This window comes from Garra rufa, chromosome 19 (assembly GCF_049309525.1).
Source record: "Garra rufa chromosome 19, GarRuf1.0, whole genome shotgun sequence".
Taxonomy (NCBI): Eukaryota; Metazoa; Chordata; class Actinopteri; order Cypriniformes; family Cyprinidae; genus Garra; species Garra rufa.
This window is the reverse complement of record NC_133379.1, coordinates 33221094-33242339: the sequence shown is the minus strand read 5'-3', so window position 1 is coordinate 33242339 and position 21246 is coordinate 33221094. Positions and strand designations below refer to the sequence as shown.

At 31.4% G+C, this 21246-nt stretch overlaps 1 protein-coding gene across 1 annotated transcript in view; it reads left to right on the top strand.

The window, feature by feature from the left end:
* The window catches only part of LOC141292065 (collagen and calcium-binding EGF domain-containing protein 1-like), a 95123-nt gene that overhangs the window by 65432 nt on the left and 8445 nt on the right, over window positions 1-21246 (top strand). Inside the window, exons 7-9 of the mRNA XM_073824030.1 lie at window positions 1831-1939; window positions 2018-2157; window positions 14880-14915. Of these exons, the coding sequence (XP_073680131.1) occupies window positions 1831-1939; window positions 2018-2157; window positions 14880-14915 (285 nt within the window). The remainder of the gene's footprint in view (window positions 1-1830; window positions 1940-2017; window positions 2158-14879; window positions 14916-21246) is intronic.

Below are 21246 nucleotides of genomic sequence, written 5' to 3'. Positions count from 1 at the left end.
ACCAGAAACAATTACAAATGAGATTTAAATTGCTTGCAAAGGGCTGGACACAGACACTTACACAGATTTATGCGCTAGGCCTAGGGCTGTATCTACTGTGTGTGGCGAGACCTCAAAGGTCTGTGTGTGTGCCGATGTCCAGAGCTCAGAGGTTAGCAGGTAATGGATACTTCCAGTAAGTCCTTTGAAGTGAAATATTCAGCAAAGAGCGCTTGTAAAAGACAGGCACTGATCTCAGTCCATGCACCAAGTTAAATAATTCAGAGATTTCCTGTTTCTGCAAACAGATGTTACGGTTTGTAGATCAGATTTCATGCTCACGTTACTTTGGTTTAAATTATAATTCTTTTATCTACCTTGCAATATTGCATATTTGGCCATTCCCACCTGTCAAATGATTAGTAGTGTCCTTAGACATTTTCTTAAAGGAATAGTTTGACCAGATTTACTCACCGTTATGTTACTGAATATGTCACCTCTTAACGCAGTTCTTTTGCATGTGAAACCATTGACAGTGGCATATCTGTCGAAAAATCCATAGCATTTTAAAAAGTTGTCTATTTGGCTTGTCCTCTTTATTCCTAAGTCATGTATTTATTAATTACCTTATTTTTATTTTTATATTTATTGTTTTTGTTGTATTTTAATACTTCATATTTGTTTAATTTTATTTAATTTTATTTTTTTTCTTTATTTATTATTTTTATTTAATTTTATTTTACATTATAATTTTAAAAAATAATTTGCCATTTTAACTTAATCTAATTTAATAATCTTTTCATATAGAATTTTTATAATTTTACTTTTTCCATATTTTAATTTTTTTTCTATTTTATTTAATTTATAATTTTTTGTCATTTTATTTTATTTTATTTTTTATTTAATTTTATTTAATTGAAGATTCTAATTATGTTTATTTTTATTTATGTTACTATTTTATTTATGTCATTTTATTTTATTTTTCCTTTTATTTTATTTTTCATTTTGTTTAATTTGTCATTTTATTTATTTATTTTTATTTCATTTAATGTAATTTCACTGAAGATTCTAATAACTATACTTTTTTTATTTATGGGTTACTATTCCTGTAATTTTATTTTATTTGTCATTTTATTTATTTCTTTTTTTCATTCCATTTTATTTCATTTTACTTAATTTCATGAAAGATTCCAATGACATTTATTTTTATTTATGTGTTACTATCTCTGTCATTTTATTTTTTGTCATTTTATTTTATGTAATATGTCATTTTATTTTGTTTTGTTTTATTTGTCATTTTATTTATTTTATTATTTTAATGACATTTATTTTTATTTATGGGTTACTATTCCTATCATTTTATTTTATTTTTCATTTAATTTTATATAATTTGTCTTTTATTTTTTTTTTTTTCATTTTATTTTATTTGTCATTTTATTTATTTCATTTTATTTAAGTTTTCATTTTATTTTATTTATTTAATACTGTATGTCATTTCATTTTATTTGTCAATTTATTATAGTTTAATTCATCGTTTTATTATAGATTTTTTTTTATTTGTCATTTAATTTTATTTTATTTGTCATTTTATTTGATTTATTTTTAATGAATTTGTCATTTTATTACATTTCATTGAAGATTCTTACCACAAAGAAATAAGATTTTAACTTTGGATCGGCATAAGAGGGAGCAAATAATGACATTTATTTTCATTTATGTGTCACTATTCCTGTAAAACTGAGCTTCAGAGCCAAACAAATCATGCATGCTATGTTTTTGTTAAGTCTTTTCTAGTCCGATTGTGCATAGTCATCCCTGAATTATTTTTGTGTTTTGTTTAACTCTCCTCAGATCGCCTTGTTGCCGAGCAACACAGAGATCAATAAACAAATGACCAATGAAAAAATGATAATGCCACACTCATTCTTACCTGGACCTCAAGGGCCACCTGGGCCTGCAGGTGAGCTTTGTCAATAAGCTGCTTATTATTCCCAGTGCCATTCTTCTGTAAACCTGCCACTTTTTGTGTCTCTCTCAGGGAGCCCAGGACCCAAAGGATCCCCTGGTTCCCCAGGACAGATGGGGTCACCAGGCATGCCTGGTCCTAGAGGTGACATGGGGCCCATGGGACCCTCCCCAGACCTGTCACATATCAAACAAGGACGGCGTGGCCCAGTGGTGCGTACCAATCTTCATAAGTAACCAAAACACTGTTGTCATCAGTATCTAAAGGGTCAGATTTGAGGACTTATGTGCTCTAGTTCATCTATAATAGTTAATTAGTCTACAGTCGTGGCCAGAAGTTTTGAGAATGACACAAATATTAGTTTTCACAAAGTTTGCTGCTAAACTGCTTTTAGATCTTTGTTTCAGTTGTTTCTGTGATGTATTGAAATATAATCACAAGCACTTCATACGTTTCAAAGGCTTTTATCAACAATTACATGACATTTATGCAAAGAGTCAGTGTTTGCAGTGTTGGCCCTTCTTTTTCAGGACCTCTGCAATTCGACTGGGCATGCTCTCAATCAACTTCTGGGCCAAATCCTGACTGATAGCAACCCATTCTTTCATAATCACTTCTTGGAGTTTGTCAGAATTACTGGGTTTTTGTTTGTCCACCCGCCTCTTGAGGATTAACCACAAGTTCTCAATGGGATTAAGATCTGGGGAGTTTCCAGGCCATGGACCCAAAATTTCAACGTTTTGGTCCCCGAGCCACTTAGTTATCACTTTTGCCTTATGGCACGGTGCTCCATTATGCTAGAAAATGCATTGTTCTTCACCAAACTGTTGTTGGATTGTTGGAAGAAGTTGCTGTTGGAGGGTGTTTTGGTACCATTCTTTATTCATGGCTGTGTTTTTGGGCAAAATTGTGAGTGAGCCCACTCCCTTGGATGAGAAGCAACCCCACACATGAATGGTCTCAGGATGCTACTGTTGGCATGACACAGGACTGATGGTAGCGCTCACCTTTTCTTCTCCGGACAAGCCTTTTTCCAGATGCTCCAAACAATCAGAAAGAGGCTTCATCTGAGAATATGACTTTGCCCCAGTCCTCAGCAGTCCATTCGCCATACTTTTTGCAGAGGATCAATCTGTCCCTGATGTTTTTTTTGGAGAGAAGTGGCTTCTTTGCTGCCCTTCTTGACACCAGGCCATCTTCCAAAAGTCTTGGCCTCACTGTGCGTGCAGATGCGCTCACACCTGCCTGCTGCCATTCCTGAGCAAGCTCTGCACTGGTGGCACTCCGATCCCGCAGCTGAATCCTCTTTAGGAGACGATCCTGCCGCTTGCTGGATTTTCTTGGACGCCCTGAAGCCTTCTTAACAAGAATTGATCCTCTTTCCTTGAAGTTCTTGATGATCCTAGAAATTGTTGATTTAGGAGCAATCTTAGTAGCCACAATATCCTTGCCTGTGAAGCCATTTTTATGCAACGCAATGATGGCTGCATGCGTTTCTTTGCAGGTCACCAGGGTTAACAATGGAAGAACAATGATTTCAAGCATCACCCTCCTTTTAACATGTCAAGTCTGCCATTCTAACCCAATCAGCCTGACATAATGATCTCCAGCCTTGTGCTCGACAACATTCTCACCTGAATTAACAAAACGATTACTGAAATAATCTCAGCAGGTCCTTTAATGACAGCAATGAAATGCAGTGGAATGTTTTTTTCGGGATTAAGTTAATTTTCATGGCAAAGAAGGACTATGCAATTCATCTGATCACTCTTCATAACATTCTGGAGTATATGCAAATTGCTATTATAAAAACTTAAGCAGCAACTTTTCCAATTTCCAATATTTATGTAATTCTCAAAACTTTTGGCCACGACTGTATAAGCATCCAAGCTGATTGCACTACTTCATTAATTCTTAGTGTTTCGCTTGGGACACAGTGTAATGGTGTTGTTTCTCATTACCGATTGTCTCTGCCGCACCATTAAGCTCAATGAAGATAACTCTTAAAGCTTTGGCTCAGCGTCTGTTTTGTGACATCTGGGTGGCCTGTGGTTTACATTCTTTGATATCAGTCTCAATGGGTGTCCACGTTTATTATGATTTACTAAAGGATGTGCTAAAGCAGGTTCAAGGATGTAATGCAGAGGTTGCTCTGGAAATCTAGTTTCCTGCTAAGGTTTAGTTCTAGTAGTCATATAACACACAGACCTGTCATTGTTAAATGACCCTTGAGACCTTGAGTAAAGACCTGTTCACACCTGAAGGAGCTTAATGGTGTGAAAGTAAACAATATTTGCAAATATTATTTTTCTTTTGGAGTAGTCAACTTACTGGGGGTAATAAGACACTGTTTTCTGTTCAAAAGGATAGGCGATAGTTTTTTGTGTGTGAAAAGTTATCTTTTTATTTGTGTGTGTGTGTGTGTGTGTGTGTGTGTGTGTGTGTGTGTGTGTGTGTGTGTGTGTGTGTGTGTGTGTGTGTGTGTGTGTGTGTGTGTGTGTGTGTGTAGGTGGTCTAGGTGGTGGATATAAGCTAAAATATCAAAATAATAATATTAACAATGATAATTCATATTTTTTTATTGTAAAAATTTGTTTTGTAAAATAATATATAAAACTATAATATAATCAGTATTCTTTTAGTATTATTTTTATACTGTTTAGTATTTGAATTTGCTTTTATTATTATATTTTCAGTTTTCATTTTACTTTAAGTTATGTAACCTAATTTATTTCAGTTAGTTGCACATTTCTCATTTCCGTTCAAGTTTAAATTTCATCTAATATTTATATTTTATTTATCTATTTATTTATTTATTTATTTATATTTAAGTTTTACCAAAAACTTTTCATCTAACAATACCAAAATATAATATAATATAATATAATATAATATAATATTATAATATAATATCATATAATATATCATTAGTATTATTATTACATTAGTATTATTTTTATACTGTTATTGTATCAGAAGTAGCTTTTATTTTTACATTTTCATTTTACTTTAAGTCTTTCGTAATTTTATATGCTTTTGTCATTTGTATGTTTATATATATATATATATGTATGTGTATATATGTGTGTGTGTGTGTGTGTGTGTGTGTGTGTGTGTGTGTGTGTGTGTGTGTGTGTGTGTGTGTATATATATATATATATATATATAAGTATATATATATAAGTAAAAAAAAAAATTATATATATATATATATATATATATTTTTTTTTTTTTTTTTTTTTTACTTAACCTAATTTATTTCAGTTAGTTGTCAAGGCAAAATTTCTCATTTTTGTTTAAGTTTACACGTCATCTAATATTTATATTTAATTTTTTTTTATTTATATTTCAGTTTTATTTGAATTACCAAAAACAAATGAATATGTATATTTTATATAATATATATTATTGCTAATTATGTATAATGTGATGTAAAATACATTTAGTATTTACTAATATTATAATATTATCTATTTTATTATCTAATATTTACATTTATATATATATATATTTTTTTTTTTTTTTTTCAGCTTATTTCAATTACATAAAACAATTTTTAATAGTTTTAGGTAACAATTACACTAAATATAATATATTATAATATAATATTAAGTGTTCTTTTTATTGTATTAAAATTAGCTTTTATTTTTATATTTTTTATACTTTAAGTTTTAGTTATTTTATTTGCTTTTGTCATTTGTATTTTGTCATGGTTTCTATATATCTATTTATCATTTGCTTAATTGTATTTTTTTTATGTAACTTAACCTAATTTATTTTTGTTAGTTGCCAAGGCAACATTTGTAATTTTCTAAGTTTACATTTCATCCAATATTTGTATTATTTATTTATATTTTTAATATATTTCAGATTTTATGCTAAACCATTCGTGACCCTGGACCACAAAACCAGCCATAAGGGTCCATTTTTTAAATCTGAGGGTGCAAAAAATCTAAATACTGAGAAAATTGCTTTTAAAGATGTCCAAATGAAGTTCTTAGAAATGCTGATCAAAAATTAAGTTTTGATATATTTATGGTAGAAAATTTACAAAATATCTTCATGGAACATGATCTTTACTTAATATCCTAATGATTTTTGGCATAAAAGAAAAATCAATCATTTTGGCCCATACAATGTATTTTTTTGGCTATTGCTACAAATATACCCGTGCTACTTATGACTGGTTTTGTGGTCCAGGGTCACATTTAACAGAATGAATTTTCTCTATTCTTTGGAGAAAAAAGTTTGGATAGAATGGTTCAGCATTCAAACTGTTTAAAATGGTGGATCAAAGAGTTAACAGAGACGCATTGTTGTGTTTGAAAACTTGTGACGCATATTCTTTATGCTGGAAACCTAGACTTGCTGCAATCAGGCATTTAGACATAACCTCTGCAGGAAGTCAGGCCTCCAGGAGTAGGATTGAGCCCCCCTGCTGAAAAGATGATAAACATCCCATTACACTTACATTCTTAAGACGCTGAGTAACTTCCTAATCGTTAGTTGCACTTGATCTTCATTGTTGCACAGCGTCTTCATTCTTCACTTGGAGTGTTTGCAAATTTATTGAGCCAAGTTTCATTTTAGACACAGCATGAAGGTGTTACAGCTCGCTGACCTGTGCTTGCTTTTTCGACGGTGACACGCTTCACACTTCCTGTTACGGATGGTTAACCCTCATTACTCTTTCACACATTCTTCCCCAGACCGACGGACATAATGAATTATCTCACACACACACTTTTCACACTCAAATTACAAAGCCGTGAATCACAGCAGACTTTCTAACATTAACCTTTTTAGCCAAATCATCACTTTGCGGCATGTGTGTACGTAGCCTCTGGAGATGACGTCTTAAAGGAGAAGTTCATTTCCAGAACAAACATAAAGAAATTGTAAAGAAATTGTTTTTTGAGGAAAAACAGGATTTTTCTCCATATAGTGGACTTCTATGGTGCCCTCAAGTTTGAACATCCAAAATGCAGTTTAAAAGCAGCTTCAAAGGGCTCTAAACAATTCCAGCTGAGGAAGAAGGGTTGACAACTGACAATTTATATACTTTTTAACCTCAAATGCTCGTCTTGTCTAGCTCTGCTTCAACTCTGTGTATTCTGGTTCAAGACAGTTAGGGTATGTCGAAAAACTCCCATCTCATTTTCTCCAACTTCAAAATCGTCCTACATGGCTGTTTTACCTTTTTTTGTAAAGGCTGTTTGACCTTCTTTGCATGTTCACTTTGTAAACACTTGGTTGGTACTTTTGCATTGATGTAGGATGATTTTGAAGTTAAAAAAGGAAAAAATGAGATGGGAGTTTTTCGACATTCCCTAACTGTCTTGAACCGGAATACACAGATTGGACGCAAAGCTAGATAAGACGAGCATTTAAGGTTAAAAAGTATATAAATTGGCAATTTGTTTAGAAAATAACCGATCGTTTTGCTAGATAAGACCCTTCTTCATCGGCTGGGATCTGGAGGTGCACCGAAATGAAAAGTCTTGGTCGAAGCCAAACAAAATTAAACCCTGGGCTGAAGGCCGATTACCGAACGCATTTTTTTGTGTGTGTGTGTTTGTTTTAACATGTATTTTGCCTTTTTTTTTTTTTTTTACCATTGCATGAATTAAATAGCCAAAATGTGCTTTTTACAGTTTTGTCTTGCTTTTCCAACAAAAAAATCAATTACAAAACAACAATTAAAATTATTTGCTTAACACTGAACATTTTTAACATTCTAGTAGACATTATAGCCTACCAACAAAGCACAATTTAACTTAAAATTAATAAGTTAGTAAAATAATATTCTTTGGCCATTTTTAAGACCCCCTTGAAACAACCTTGTGTTTTTTAATGTACAAATAAATGCAGCCTTGCTGAGCAAAGGAAAAGGTTATAATAAATGTATTAATAGAGCTGTTGTAATGATTGTTATCATTATTTTTCTTATTTTTAATTTTTTTTACGGACCAACATTAAAATTACAATGCTAATATTTATGAATGTTGACTTTTATTTTGGCAGAAACCCAAAAGAAGACCTCAGTACTACTTTTTGCTGACAGCAGCAGATTTATGAATGATTCTCTAGGCAGATTTTCCTCATGATTTGGACTTTGAACCCTGGCTAACAAGCTTGTGCAGCGCTGTCAGAATAAATACAATTCATGCGTGTATTAGACAACATAACGTTCTGTAGTTTATTTAGTAATGGTTTAAGGCCATTTCGTGATTTCAGTCATCATACAGAAACCAGCAACAACCACCCCTTTCTCTTCTCATGGAAGACATGCGATGCAGTTCCAAACAGTCTCTCGTTGTCGGTGCTTGTAATGATTTTGCGTCTTTCTCTGACAGTTTTAAATGCTTCCACACTGCCGACATGTTTGCTGCATTAGTGCCTCTATTTGATCATGTCACAACATTGTTCATTATAATTTATTCTGCCTTTTCACTTATTCGGCCGATTTTGGTTGCCAAACATTCGGCGCATCCCTACTGGGATCACTTAGAGCCTTTTAAACTGCATTTTGGAGTTTCAAACTTGAGGGCACCATAGAAGTCTATTATATAGAGAGAAATCCTGAATACCAACCAAGTGTTTACAAAGTGAACATGCAAAGAAGGTCAAACAGCCTTTACAAAAAAAGGTAAAACAGCCATGTAGGACGATTTTGAAGTTGGAGGAGAAAATGAGATGGGAGTTTTTCGACATACCCTAACTGTCTTGAACCAGAATACACAGAGTTGAAGCAGAGCTAGACAAGACGAGCATTTGAGGTTAAAAAGTATATAAATTGTCAGTTGTCAACCCTTCTTCCTCAGCTGGAATTGTTTAGAGCCCTTTGAAGCTGCTTTTTGGAGTTTCAAACTTGAGGGCACCATAGAAGTCTATTATATAGAGAGAAATCCTGAAATGTTTTCCTCAAAAAACATAATTTCTTTGCGACTTAAGAAAGAAAGAAAGACATGAACATCTTGGATGATAACGGGGTGATGAATTAACTGTAAATTTGTGTGTTCTGGAAGTTCACGACCATGGATATTTGTAGACCTACTGAGCAATTCGGTATGTTGTTGACTGGAAATGTCACTGGATGTTTTCTTTAAACACTTCAGATGCACTTGTACTTGAAATATTTTTACTCTAAGGTCACGAACGCTGAGTAAATCTGTGATGTCTGGTCTCATTTGGGACATAATCAGTTTTGAGCTCTTGTAGCCATGGAATTCTTTGTTTTTGGATGCAGTTCCACTTCGTGTTTGCTTTTACGGGAGGCTCTTAATAGTTTCAGCAGCCTCATAAGAGTGAAACTGAATCAGCAGGTGCAGGATCGGTTTCATTTGCACTCGTATCATTTGAAGAGGCTTCGCACTACTAGGATATGTGGTTGTTGGCTTTCGGACCAGTGAGATTGCAACAAAATATCCTGCTTCTCACGGTTGCGTCTGCTTGGGGCAAAATCTAGATTTATGTAAAGAGATTGTGTCAGTTTATCACACTGTTACACTGCAAGGCGTAATGGACTGATACAGTGTTTTGACACTCACTCGTTTTAATGTTCTGATCGTTTACATTCGCTTAAGACATTACTGACTGTGTTTATACTCAATACTCTGCCAAGACACACTAAGACACACTTTTTTAAAGTGAAGTACCATTTAACATTTTTGTTTCTTAATCATTGAGCCATATCATACTGGCCCTGTCAAAAAATTATATATGTAGTGTCAGTTTCAAACATTGCTTGCAGTAACATCACATCATTCATTTAAAGTATATTGTTAGGAGTACAAATCAACTACAAATGTGAGTGTTGATTGCTTGAACACAGTGCCACCTTAATGCAGCAGTATGGTGGAGCAGTTGCAGGGTGTTGCTGTGCAGACTCTGCGTTCCTCTGATTGGCTGTGATGAGCAGAACAGCTTTGATTTTTCATTTAGGACCACATTTGAAAGTTGCCCAATTTTTTTTTCTTTTCATATGTATGTGGCAATGTATGGAAGCTAGTTTCTGCCACTGAATAAAAAATTTAAAAAGTCAGAATTACAAGATGTAAACTCCCAATTCTGAATTTTCTCAGAATTATGTGTTTATATCACACATAAAAAAATAGAAAAAGAAAAGAAAGTCAGAATTGCGTGATATAAACTCGCAATTGCACATTTATATCCTGCTATTCTGTCTTTCTAACTTGCAATTGTGAGTTTCTATCTTGCACGTCTGACTTTATTACACAATTGTGAGTTTATATCTTGCAATTCTGACTTTATAATAAATTATATCTCACAATTTTGACTTTTTTCTCACAATTATCACTTTTTTCTCTCACAATTGTAAGATAAATATTCGCATTTGCGAGAAGTCAGAATTGCAAGTTTTCATTTCGCAAATGTGAGTTTATATCACACAATTCTGAGAAAAAAGACAGAATTGTGACTTTATATCACGCAATTCTGACTTCATAACTTGAGATTGTGAGTTTAAATCTCACAATTCTGAGTCTCAAAGTCAGAATTGCGTGGAAAAAAGTAAAAAAAGTCAGAATTGTGAGTTTTAATTGCAATTCTGAGAAAAAAAAAGACAGAATTGTGAGTTTATATCATGCAATTCTGAGAAAAAAAAAAGTAAAAATTTGTGAATTCGCATTGCGAAAAGTCCGAATTGCGAGTTTTTATCTCGCAATTGTGAGTTCATATCATGCAATTCTGACTTTATAGCTCGCAATTGCGAGTCTAAATCTCAAAATTCTGTAAAAAATTTAGAATTGCAAGAAAAAAGTCAGAATTGCAAGTTTTTATCTAGAATATATTTATTTATATTTTTATCTATTGTTTATATCACATAATTCTGAGAAAAGAACTGAATTGTACGTTTATATCACGCAATTATGAGAAAAAAGTCAGAATTGTGTCTTTATATCACGCAATTCTGACTTTATAACTTGAGATTGTGAGTTTAAATCTCACAATTCTGAGTCTCAAAAATTGCGTGGAAAAAAGTAAAAAAAATCAGAATTTCGAGTTTTAATTGCAATTCTGAGAAAAAAAAGTAAAAATTTGTGAATTCGCATTGCGAAAGTCCGAATTGCGAGTTTTTATCTCGCAATTGTGAGTTCATATCATGCAATTCTGACTTTATAGCTCGCAATTGCGAGTCTAAATCTCAAAATTCTGTAAAAAATTTAGAACTGCAAGAAAAAAGTCAGAATTGCAAGTTTTTATCTAGAATATATTTATTTATATTTTTATCTATTGTTTATATCACATAATTCTGAGAAAAAAAATGAATTGTAAGTTTATATCACAATTATGAGAAAAAAGTCAGAATTGTGACTTTATATCACGCAATTCTGACTTTATAACTTGAGATTGTGAGTTTAAAAATAACAATTCTGAATAAAAGCCAGAATTGTAATCTAAAAGGCCGCAATTAATTTTTTTTATTCAGTGGCAAAAATGGGCATCCATAACAATGTCTGTGACAGATATTTAAAAAAAAGGAAGTAAATAAGTTTAAATACACTGTTAAATTATGCATTTAGTTATATTAATATTTAATTAAAGTAAATTTTTTTATGTAAATAAAGTATGGAAGTGGCTTTAAGTTTAATTTACTAATCCGACATCCTTACTTTATTTCAAATTATAAGATTGCATTTTGAAAGATTTAAATATTAATACATTTTATTATTTTATAACATTTATATTTTAATGTTTTTAAATAATTGTGAGGTTTTATCTTGCAATTCTGACGAAATTCTGTAAAAAAGTCAGAATTGCGAGATATCAATTTGCATTTGCAAGAAAAGACTTTACTACTCGCAATTGCAAGTTTTAATCTCAATTATGAGGAAAAAAAGTCTGAATTGTGAGACGTGATTTCGTAATTGCCAGAAAGAAGTCAGAATAGAAAGCTAAAAGTTTATTAATATATTGATTTTTCTTTTAAATGTATTTAATTTTTTTTAACTAAATTAGGGCTGTGACTTTTAAGTTTACAAAATGTCACTTTAACACTAGACACTTGAAACCTTTTAAAAAATGTTAATTAAATATGAATATATTTAATGTGTAACATTAATATTTTAATGTATTAATAAATAATTTTACATATATTATTATTCAATTACGTTAACAATAATTTTGATTTATGCATTTTAATATTAACATTATAAATGAATAAATCTATTATTAAGTATAATTTACTTTAAAATACTTATTCTTTTATTTAGAAATTTAGTAGAGATTTGGCTTGAAGATTAGCAAGCAGATTTTCAACTCTCTGGATCGTGCTATCAGCTCATGCCTAGCTGGGTCACCTCCGCCTGGGCCGGGGTTTGAACACGTGTCCCCCAAACCCCCTGACCTTCAGCTGGATGACCTCTGACTCTCTGAAGGGGGCGTCTTTGCAGGTGGAGTGGAAACTAGGACGGGTTACAGGAATCACTTTCATCCTTTTTTTTGTTCTTTTCTTCTAACAGGATCTGTCCTCCTTTATCATGTTTGATCCCTTGTTCTGTTTGATTGTTGCTTGATATATCTCCTACCAGAAAGCTGGTTGTGTGCCAAGCCTTTCTTATAGTTTGTGTGTGTAGAAACAATACATATTTCAATATGCTGAAGCACAAAATTCAATGACAAATGATAATGGCAATAACAGGGAAAAGGCTGACTGCGTTACTGCACATGGGTTGCTTTTTTTGGCCCGTGTGCTTCTCGAAGCTGACTGTTAACCCATCCGATAAAGTCAACCTTTTGCTTTTAATGCATTGGACCTCATCGCTGAAGCACGAGTCGTCAATGAAGAAAAATACAGCTGAAGTATTGTAATAATTTATGAATCCTAGATGTAGAAACGTGAGCCTTTCAATGCTCTGGAGACGTAGCTCATAACATGAATTTAGTTCGGGAGTGCTTAAAGTTTCACTTTTTAATTTAAGAAATGAGAAGTTATGCATTGTTCTTGGAAAACGTCTACGTCTGTAGGATCTTGTTGTGTTTTGGTTGTGCGTAAATACAAGTCTTAAATCCAGTGTGTGTTGTCATGGGCCTCCTGTGTCTGTCACAGCCGCTTCATTCATGAACGCATGCACTTTGTGTCTTTACTGAAGGACTGTTGACGTTGCCGCTGGGCCAGAACCAGCACTCTCTAATCACCCGCATAAAGAATTCAATGCAGTATTTTTAGATCGATGAATCATGTTTTCCATTCTGCTACAAATATGGTTCAGATCTGCCCTAGAGATTTTGACAGGCATGATTTGATGTGTGAAAATATTTGAGAGTTGAATGAATAGGACCATCAAATCTATAATTCAGTGAATATAAATATGTCTTCTCGGAGTGCCGAGGGTCCTTAGTTTGGCCTTTAGCTGTCATGTTGTTTTGGTCAGATAAAAAGCTGGTCTATGAAGCCTTTTCAAAGATGAACTTTTAAACATAAATTTATTTATTTATTCATTCATTCATTTAAAATAAATGTACAATATTTTTACAGGATGACAGACTTTTTTAACAGTTATAATTATATTTCTACACTGAACTTTTAAATATGAATAATAGAATATTATTATTTTTTATTTTTTATTTTAATTTAGGACCATTATAAAGCAGCATTATAAAGCAATAAACATGAACAATTTAATATTAGGTGCTTTCTTTCTTTCTTTCTTTCTTTCTTTCTTTCTTTCTCTCATTCTTTTCTTTCTTTCTTTCTCATTATTATATTTCTAAACTATTAATGAATAATGTTACATATTAAATTATTTTATTATTTATTTTGATTAATACATTTTAATATTATCATTGGTCAGATAAAAAGATGATGAACTTCTAAACAAATTTATTCATTCATTCACTCATTCATTCATTTAAAATAAATTTAAAATATTGTATTTACACTATTTTTACAGCAGGACAGACTTTTTTAACAGTTACAATTATATTACTACACTGAACTTTTAAATATGAACAAGATAATATTATTTTTTATTTATTTATGACCATTAGTAAGATTTATGTTTTTCAAAGTTGTTCTGCTCATCAAGGATGCATTTATTTGATTTAAAAAAACTGTAATATTGTGAAATATTATTAAAATTTAAAATTACAGTTTTCTATTTTGATATACTATGCAATCATTTATTCATGTGATGCAAAACTGAAATTTCATCATCCATTACTCCATTCTTCAGTGTCACATGATCCTTCAGAAATCATGCTGATTTATTATCAATGTTGGAAACAGTTTTTGTTGCTTAATACTTTTTTAGAACCTTTTTCACCTTTTTTTAAGTCTGAAAAAATTATCACAGGTTACAAAAAAAAATATTAAGCAGCAAAAGCGTTTTCGATATTGATAATAAATCAGCATATGATAATAATTTCTGAAGGATCATGTGAAACTAAAGACTGGAGTAATGATGCTGAAAGTTTTGCATCACAGCAATAAATTATGTTTCAAAGTATATTAAAATAGTAAACCATTATTTTAAATTGCAATAATATTTCATAATATTACTATTTTTTAATCTTTTGAACAGTAGTGTATATATTATATGTTTATTTATATGTTTATTTATTTATTTAAAAAGCACAATTCTAAAGTTTAATAAACATTTTTACAGTTCAAAGACTTTTTAGAAATAAAAAATATTTTATAAACTGCATTTTTCATGATCAAGATGATACATTTTGAAAGACCACATGTTATATTTGTCTGTTTTATAAATGTACTTGTCAGATATTGAATGTAAAATATTGATAAAAATTGTGATTTTTAAAAAAGTATAATAAAGTATACACCTTTTCCTTATGCAGTCACAAGAAATTAAACATATATAGTTAATGGGGGAAAAAACTCCTGTATTTTTTTAACTAGATATGTATGGTTGTGTGTTTAATCAGGATGTTTTTGTGTGCATGTTCATAGGGTCCACCCGGGGCTCCAGGGAGAGATGGCATGAAGGTACGGTATGTTTTCTATCTATCTTTATCTCTGTCCACTGTTTCTTAGAGGCCAAAGGCTGTTTTCCATGTGCGGAATGCAAATATTTGGAAAAACAGGATAAAGATGTCTAAGATCAATGGTGACTGATTGCTAATGAAATAAACTCTTGGATGGCTTTGGGTCGATGACCAAAGACCAAAATGTTCAAAAATGACATCATAGATGGCAGGACGAATTGTGGATATTTTAGAATGTCAAAACACCATTATTATGTTCTTGAAATGGCAAATATAATTAGTTCAAATATTGAGTGAAGAGACACAGAGGGATTTCACAGTACACCATGGATAGTCATGATATATTAAAGCTTTGATATCATATATTTATATTACCACATGATTGTATATTTTTATGTAACTCTCACAATTTGTGAACTACAGATATTTCAAAAGATATCAACAGTTACATGTGGCCTTCTCACCTCATGGTCTAAAAACAATGCTGAAACAATACTTCAAGTTAATGTTTTTTGACAAATATTATATTAAAACTTGTTCAGCTTATAGAATAATTGAGGTAGGCCTTTTTAAAAACAACTAGACGAAGCTTTGAGACTGGTCTATACATTAAAATCCACTGAATATAGCTCAAAATGAATCCAGAAACAATTTTTTCACAATTATACACATGTATATGCAAGTGTTTGAGATATTGCAAGTGCTCTTATGTTGTAGATACAATAAAAGTCAAACGTTTACATACACCTTGCAGAATCTGCATAATGTTAATTATTTGTGTTTTTATTTAGTACTGACCTGAATAATATATTTCAGATAAAAGACATCTACATACAGTCCACAAGAGAAAATAATAGTTAAATTTATAAAAACTGACCATGTTCAAAAGTTTACATACACTTTATTCTTAATACTTTGTTGTTACCTGAATGATCCACAGCTGTTTGTTTTTTTGTTTTTTGTTTTTTGGTGATAGTTGTTCATGAGTCCCTTGTTTGTCCTGACCAGTTAAACTGCCCACTGTTCTTCAGAAAATTCCCACAGATTTTATGTTTTTTTTAGCATTTTTGTGTATTTGAACCCTTTCCAGCAATGCCTGTATGATTTTGAGATCCATCTTTTCACATTGAGGACAACTGAGGGACTCATATGCAACTATTACAGAAAGTTCAAACGCTCCCTGATGCTCCAGAAGGAAACACAATACATTAAAGGGTTACTCCAGCCCAAAATTAAAATTTATCATTTATTACTTACCCCCATGTCGTTCCAAACCCGTAATTTTGGATGAAAACCAGGAGACTTGTCACTGTCCCATTGACTCCCAGGTAAATACCACTGTCAAGACCCAATTTTTAAATTTAACTTATTCTGTCCTCTGGGAAACTTGTAAGTATCTTCTGTAGCTTCTGAAGGGCAGTACTAAATAGTAAGAAATGATATTTAAGGGGAAACACTGCAGGCAAAATTCAGTTTTTTTTTCATGCACCTGTCAAGTTTAAGATTTTGGGCTTTTTGGTGTTTCATGAAGTGTTTTATCAGACTAGTGGAAAGAAACACCCAAAAAACCTTATTAAGTGTTTCTTTTATAGCACTTTATCAATTTGTGTCAATAGATTTCAATTACAATCCATATTTTCTTCAAATGAGTTTTTTTCTCCTACACTGAGCCATAAATCCACTTCTGTAACACTTACACACACTAAACATTAAATTAAAGGATAACTGTTGCCAAAATGCAACCTGGGCTGTTTTTTTTACTGTAAACGAGACAAACTTATATCTAAAAGCATAATTACGACAAACGAGACATTTTTTTTTAATTTAAATAAACTAAAAAGAAAGTTTTTGAACAACTCACTTTCACTGTTTGAGTCTCCGCGCGCGGCCGTCTTGCCAGTCAAGAAGTGTCGATCTCCGAATGCGACGTAATACTGAGGAGAGTAAAGATGGATAGCTCCTAAAGCATATTTCCATATAAATGCACGGCTAATTCGTTGTTTTGTCACAAGTGAAAAACAATATTAACCTTCTAGTTGTAAAAAGAGCCTCATATAAGAAACATTAATATATAAGAATCTCACATTCGGAGATCAATACCTCTTGACTGGCAAGACGGTCGCGCGGAGACTCAAACAGTGTCTTTTTAGTAAACTCTGTGTACACGAACAATGTTCTCAATGCTGGAGTTCATGTGTAGAGACCCAGGCGATACTTCGAGCAAAGTTTCATGGTGTGTCGAGCCTTCTTAGTGTTGTAAAAACATCGATTTTGATGTGCTCAAAACTATGCCCCTACAGTAGTTCTACCATTCACCGGCCACTGACCACAAAACGAAATCACGGTCAATCTCAAAAACGGCTCGTTTGTCGTAATTATGCTTTTAGATATAAGTTTGTCTCGTTTACAGTAAAAAAAAACAGCCCAGGTTGCATTTTGGCAACAGTTATCCTTTAAATGAAGGTTTTTACAGAGGGATTTGTTCATATATATAATTTGCTTGATTTTATACATGTTATTCCCCCGAAAAATTGTAAAAAAAAAATAAAAAATACATTGTTTTCTGTCTGTTCTAATTTTTTTCTGAATTATGTGGCAATAGGAAATACCCAAAATCCCCTCTGTAAAAACATTTGACTCTAATATGTCAAAAAAATTAAACAAGAATTTTGAAACTGAAAACATCCAGTGTTATATTTTTGTACTAGAAATGTATGCAAATAAGCGCATATTTCATTAAATAATGCCTCATTTGCATACTTAAACCTATGATTTTAGAAGACTTGTGAAACAAATGTTTGCAGTTATCAATGTAATCAATTATCTGGGTAAGTAAGGTAATAACTATTAGTTAATATTTTACCCTATTCACCTGCCGTGTCTCGCCTTAAGGAAAATAAGAAAAATATACAAATCCTCAATCTGTTCAAATGTTTTCAACCCCGGCTCGTAATGCATCTGTTTTCCTTCTGAAGCTTTAGTGAACGTTTGAACCTTCTGTAATAGTTGCATATGAGTCCCTCAGTTGTCCTCAGTGTGAAAAGATGGATCTAAAAAGGGTTCAAATACTCGAAAATGCTGAAAAACCAAAGAATTTGTGGGAACCGAAGGATTTTTCTGAAGAACAGTGGGCCATTTAACTGTTCAGGACAAACAATGGACTCATGAACAACTATCACTTTTATAACAAACAAAAAAAACACAGCTGTGGATCATTCAGATAACAACACAGTATTAAGAATCAAGTGTATGTAAACTTTTGAACAGGGTCATTTTTATAAATCCAGCTATTATTTTCTCTTGTGGACTATTTGTTTGTTAACATTAGTATACTTTATTTAAAGTATCAGTTTCATGTAACTGAATCATGAGTGTGTGTTACACCCCTAGTCAGCGCAACTAACGGATAACGGATGTTATTATTCAGGCAGCTAGCAATAAATATGTCAACAGTTGAACTAAGTTTAACCAGATTGATTGTCCCTTGATTATCCCTAATTGATCTACAAGAAAAAAAAACTAGCTGTAGATGTAAACTCCTCACAGCCTTCAAATCAACGCTGATAATTCACAACATACCTGTTCTCGCTTTTTGAATTGCATTTTCACAGCACAACAAAACCAGTCTAGCGTATCCCAAAGTATTTACATACTTTGCAAACTACATAAGCACATTTCCAATGTTACAGCTGAAGTCAAAAGTTTACATACTCCTTACAGAATCTTCAAAATGTTAATTATTTTAGCAAAATAAGAGGGGTCATACAAAATGCATGTTATTTTTTATTTAGTACTGACCTGAATAAGATATTTCACATTAAAGACATTTACATATAGTCCACAAGAGAAAATAACCGTTGAATTTATAAAAACTGACCCTGTTCAAAAGTTTTCATACAAAAGTTTCTTAATACTGTAAGAGTAACATACCTGTTCTCACTTCATGAATTGCATTTTCAGAACACAATCTATCTCACTTATCCCAGAGCATTTACATTCACATATGTGACCCTGGACCACAAAACCAGTCTTAAGTCGCTGGGGTATGTTTGTAGCAATAACCAAAAATACATAGTATGGGTCAAAATTATTGATTTTTCTTTTATGCCAAAAATCATTAGGAAATTAAGTAAAGATCATGTTCCATGAAGATTTTTTGTAAAATTCCTACTGTAAATGTATCAAAATGTAATTTTTGATTAGTAATATGCATTGTTAAGAATCTAATTTGGACAACTTTAAAGGTGATTTTTCTCAGGATTTTGATTTTTTTGCACCCTCAGATTCCAGATTTTCAAATAGATGTATCTCGGCCAAATATTGTCCTATCCTAACAAACCATACATCAATAGAAAGCTTATTTACTGAAGTTTCATATTATATATACATCTAAGTTTTGTTTAAATTTAACTGGTTTTGTGGTCCAGGGTCACATTTAAAGCACTACATTTCCAATGTTTTGTTTGTTTTCCGACATATGTGTACATGCAAAGGTTCAAGGTTGATCCATGTATAGTGCACTTTTGTTACATGTTTGCATAGAACTTTTTCTGGCTTTGTATTCACAAATCAAAAACATCTGGGCCGCTTACTACCTCTCTGTGATCCCTGACCCGACATAATCCCCACAGAGGGGTCAATATCTCACAACGTCTGTCTGTGTGGTACCTACTGCCATACCTCAGCCCAAATGAGCTAGAGACCAGCTCCAAATGGTGCGCAGAAATGCTGCTAAGATAACATTTATATACTCTTAGACGCTGAATAAACTTGTTTCTGTCGTTTGGTTTTATATTCCAGCTAAATTGCAATTGCAATCATTTGAAGGACGGAGTAGAGACGTCTGATTTTGACGTTGGCTTGTTTTCTCACGTGTGATCGTGTTACTGAGAGATAGCGGGCAATAACTGTCCCGTTGGACTTCTCATGGCTTCTTTACTGTAATCCTGCTAACCCAAATATTTGTTTGGTTTCTCCAGGGAGAGAGAGGGGTTCCCGGCCCTTCCGGACCTCCAGTAAGAACTTCTTATCATGGCACTTTCTCTCATGGTTCTTATGTCTGAAATGTATTTGTCTGTGTTTGACTCTCTCACTCTTACCTTTGATCACTCTTCATCTGTCTGTCTGTCTGTCTGTCTGTCTCTCTCAAAGCACTCAAACAGACATCCTATTGTGATTATCCACAAGGATCAGGTCTAGAAGGTTTATTTTTCTTGAAAACAGACCAAAACACTCTTCTACCTCTTGCGAATTTTTTGCTTATTTATACTCAACTGGAAGAGGGCTGTGCACCACAACAAAATTGCTGCACTTTCAGTTAAACAAAAAAGTTATATCTACATTTTAAATTAAAGTAAGATTAAATTATAGATGTGTATTATAATAAGTTATTATTGTTATAATTATTATAATATTTATTTGTAAAAATGGAGCTATATCATAATTGTTTTTATAGATAAAAAAATGAACAATTAGCAATCATGTGAAATAATGACAAACTGACTTTCTGACTATTTGAAATAATATTTTTAAAAATATATATTATATTATAATTTAATAATATTATAAAAAGATACATTTTATTTTAATAACCAGTAATAATAATAAATAGCAATTAATAGTAATAGTAAATATATGAATATTATTAATTTTATTGTATATTTAAATAACTTTAGACTTTTGTGTAAAAGCCAACTCATTTTTTTTAATAAAATGTTCTTCTTTAAATAATAATAAAACAAAATTAATAATCAGGTATTTTTTAACCATATGTCTTTTTTTGTTTTATATTTGACATGAATTATGCATGAAAAAAAAATCTATTCTAAAATAAAGCATGCAAAATCACTGATCATTTTTATTTATTTATTTTTCCTTGATTTAGTTTTATTATTATTTTATTATTTTGTTTTAAACTGTCTAAGGACTTGTAAAATCACTGAAAATGTGAAACACATTTTCTTTTTCTTTTGCTTAGGTTGTTACCATTAAAATTATTATAAATTCAAATATATATATATATATATATATATATATAAATAAATATATAAATATATATATATATATATATATATATATATATATATATATATATATATTTATATATTTATTTATATATATATATATATATATATATATATATATATATATATATAAATAAATATATAAATATATATATATATATATATATATATATATATATATATATATATATTTATATATTTATTTATATATATATATATATATATATATATATATATATATATATATATATAAATAAATATATAAATATATATATATATATATATATATTTATATATTTATTTATATAT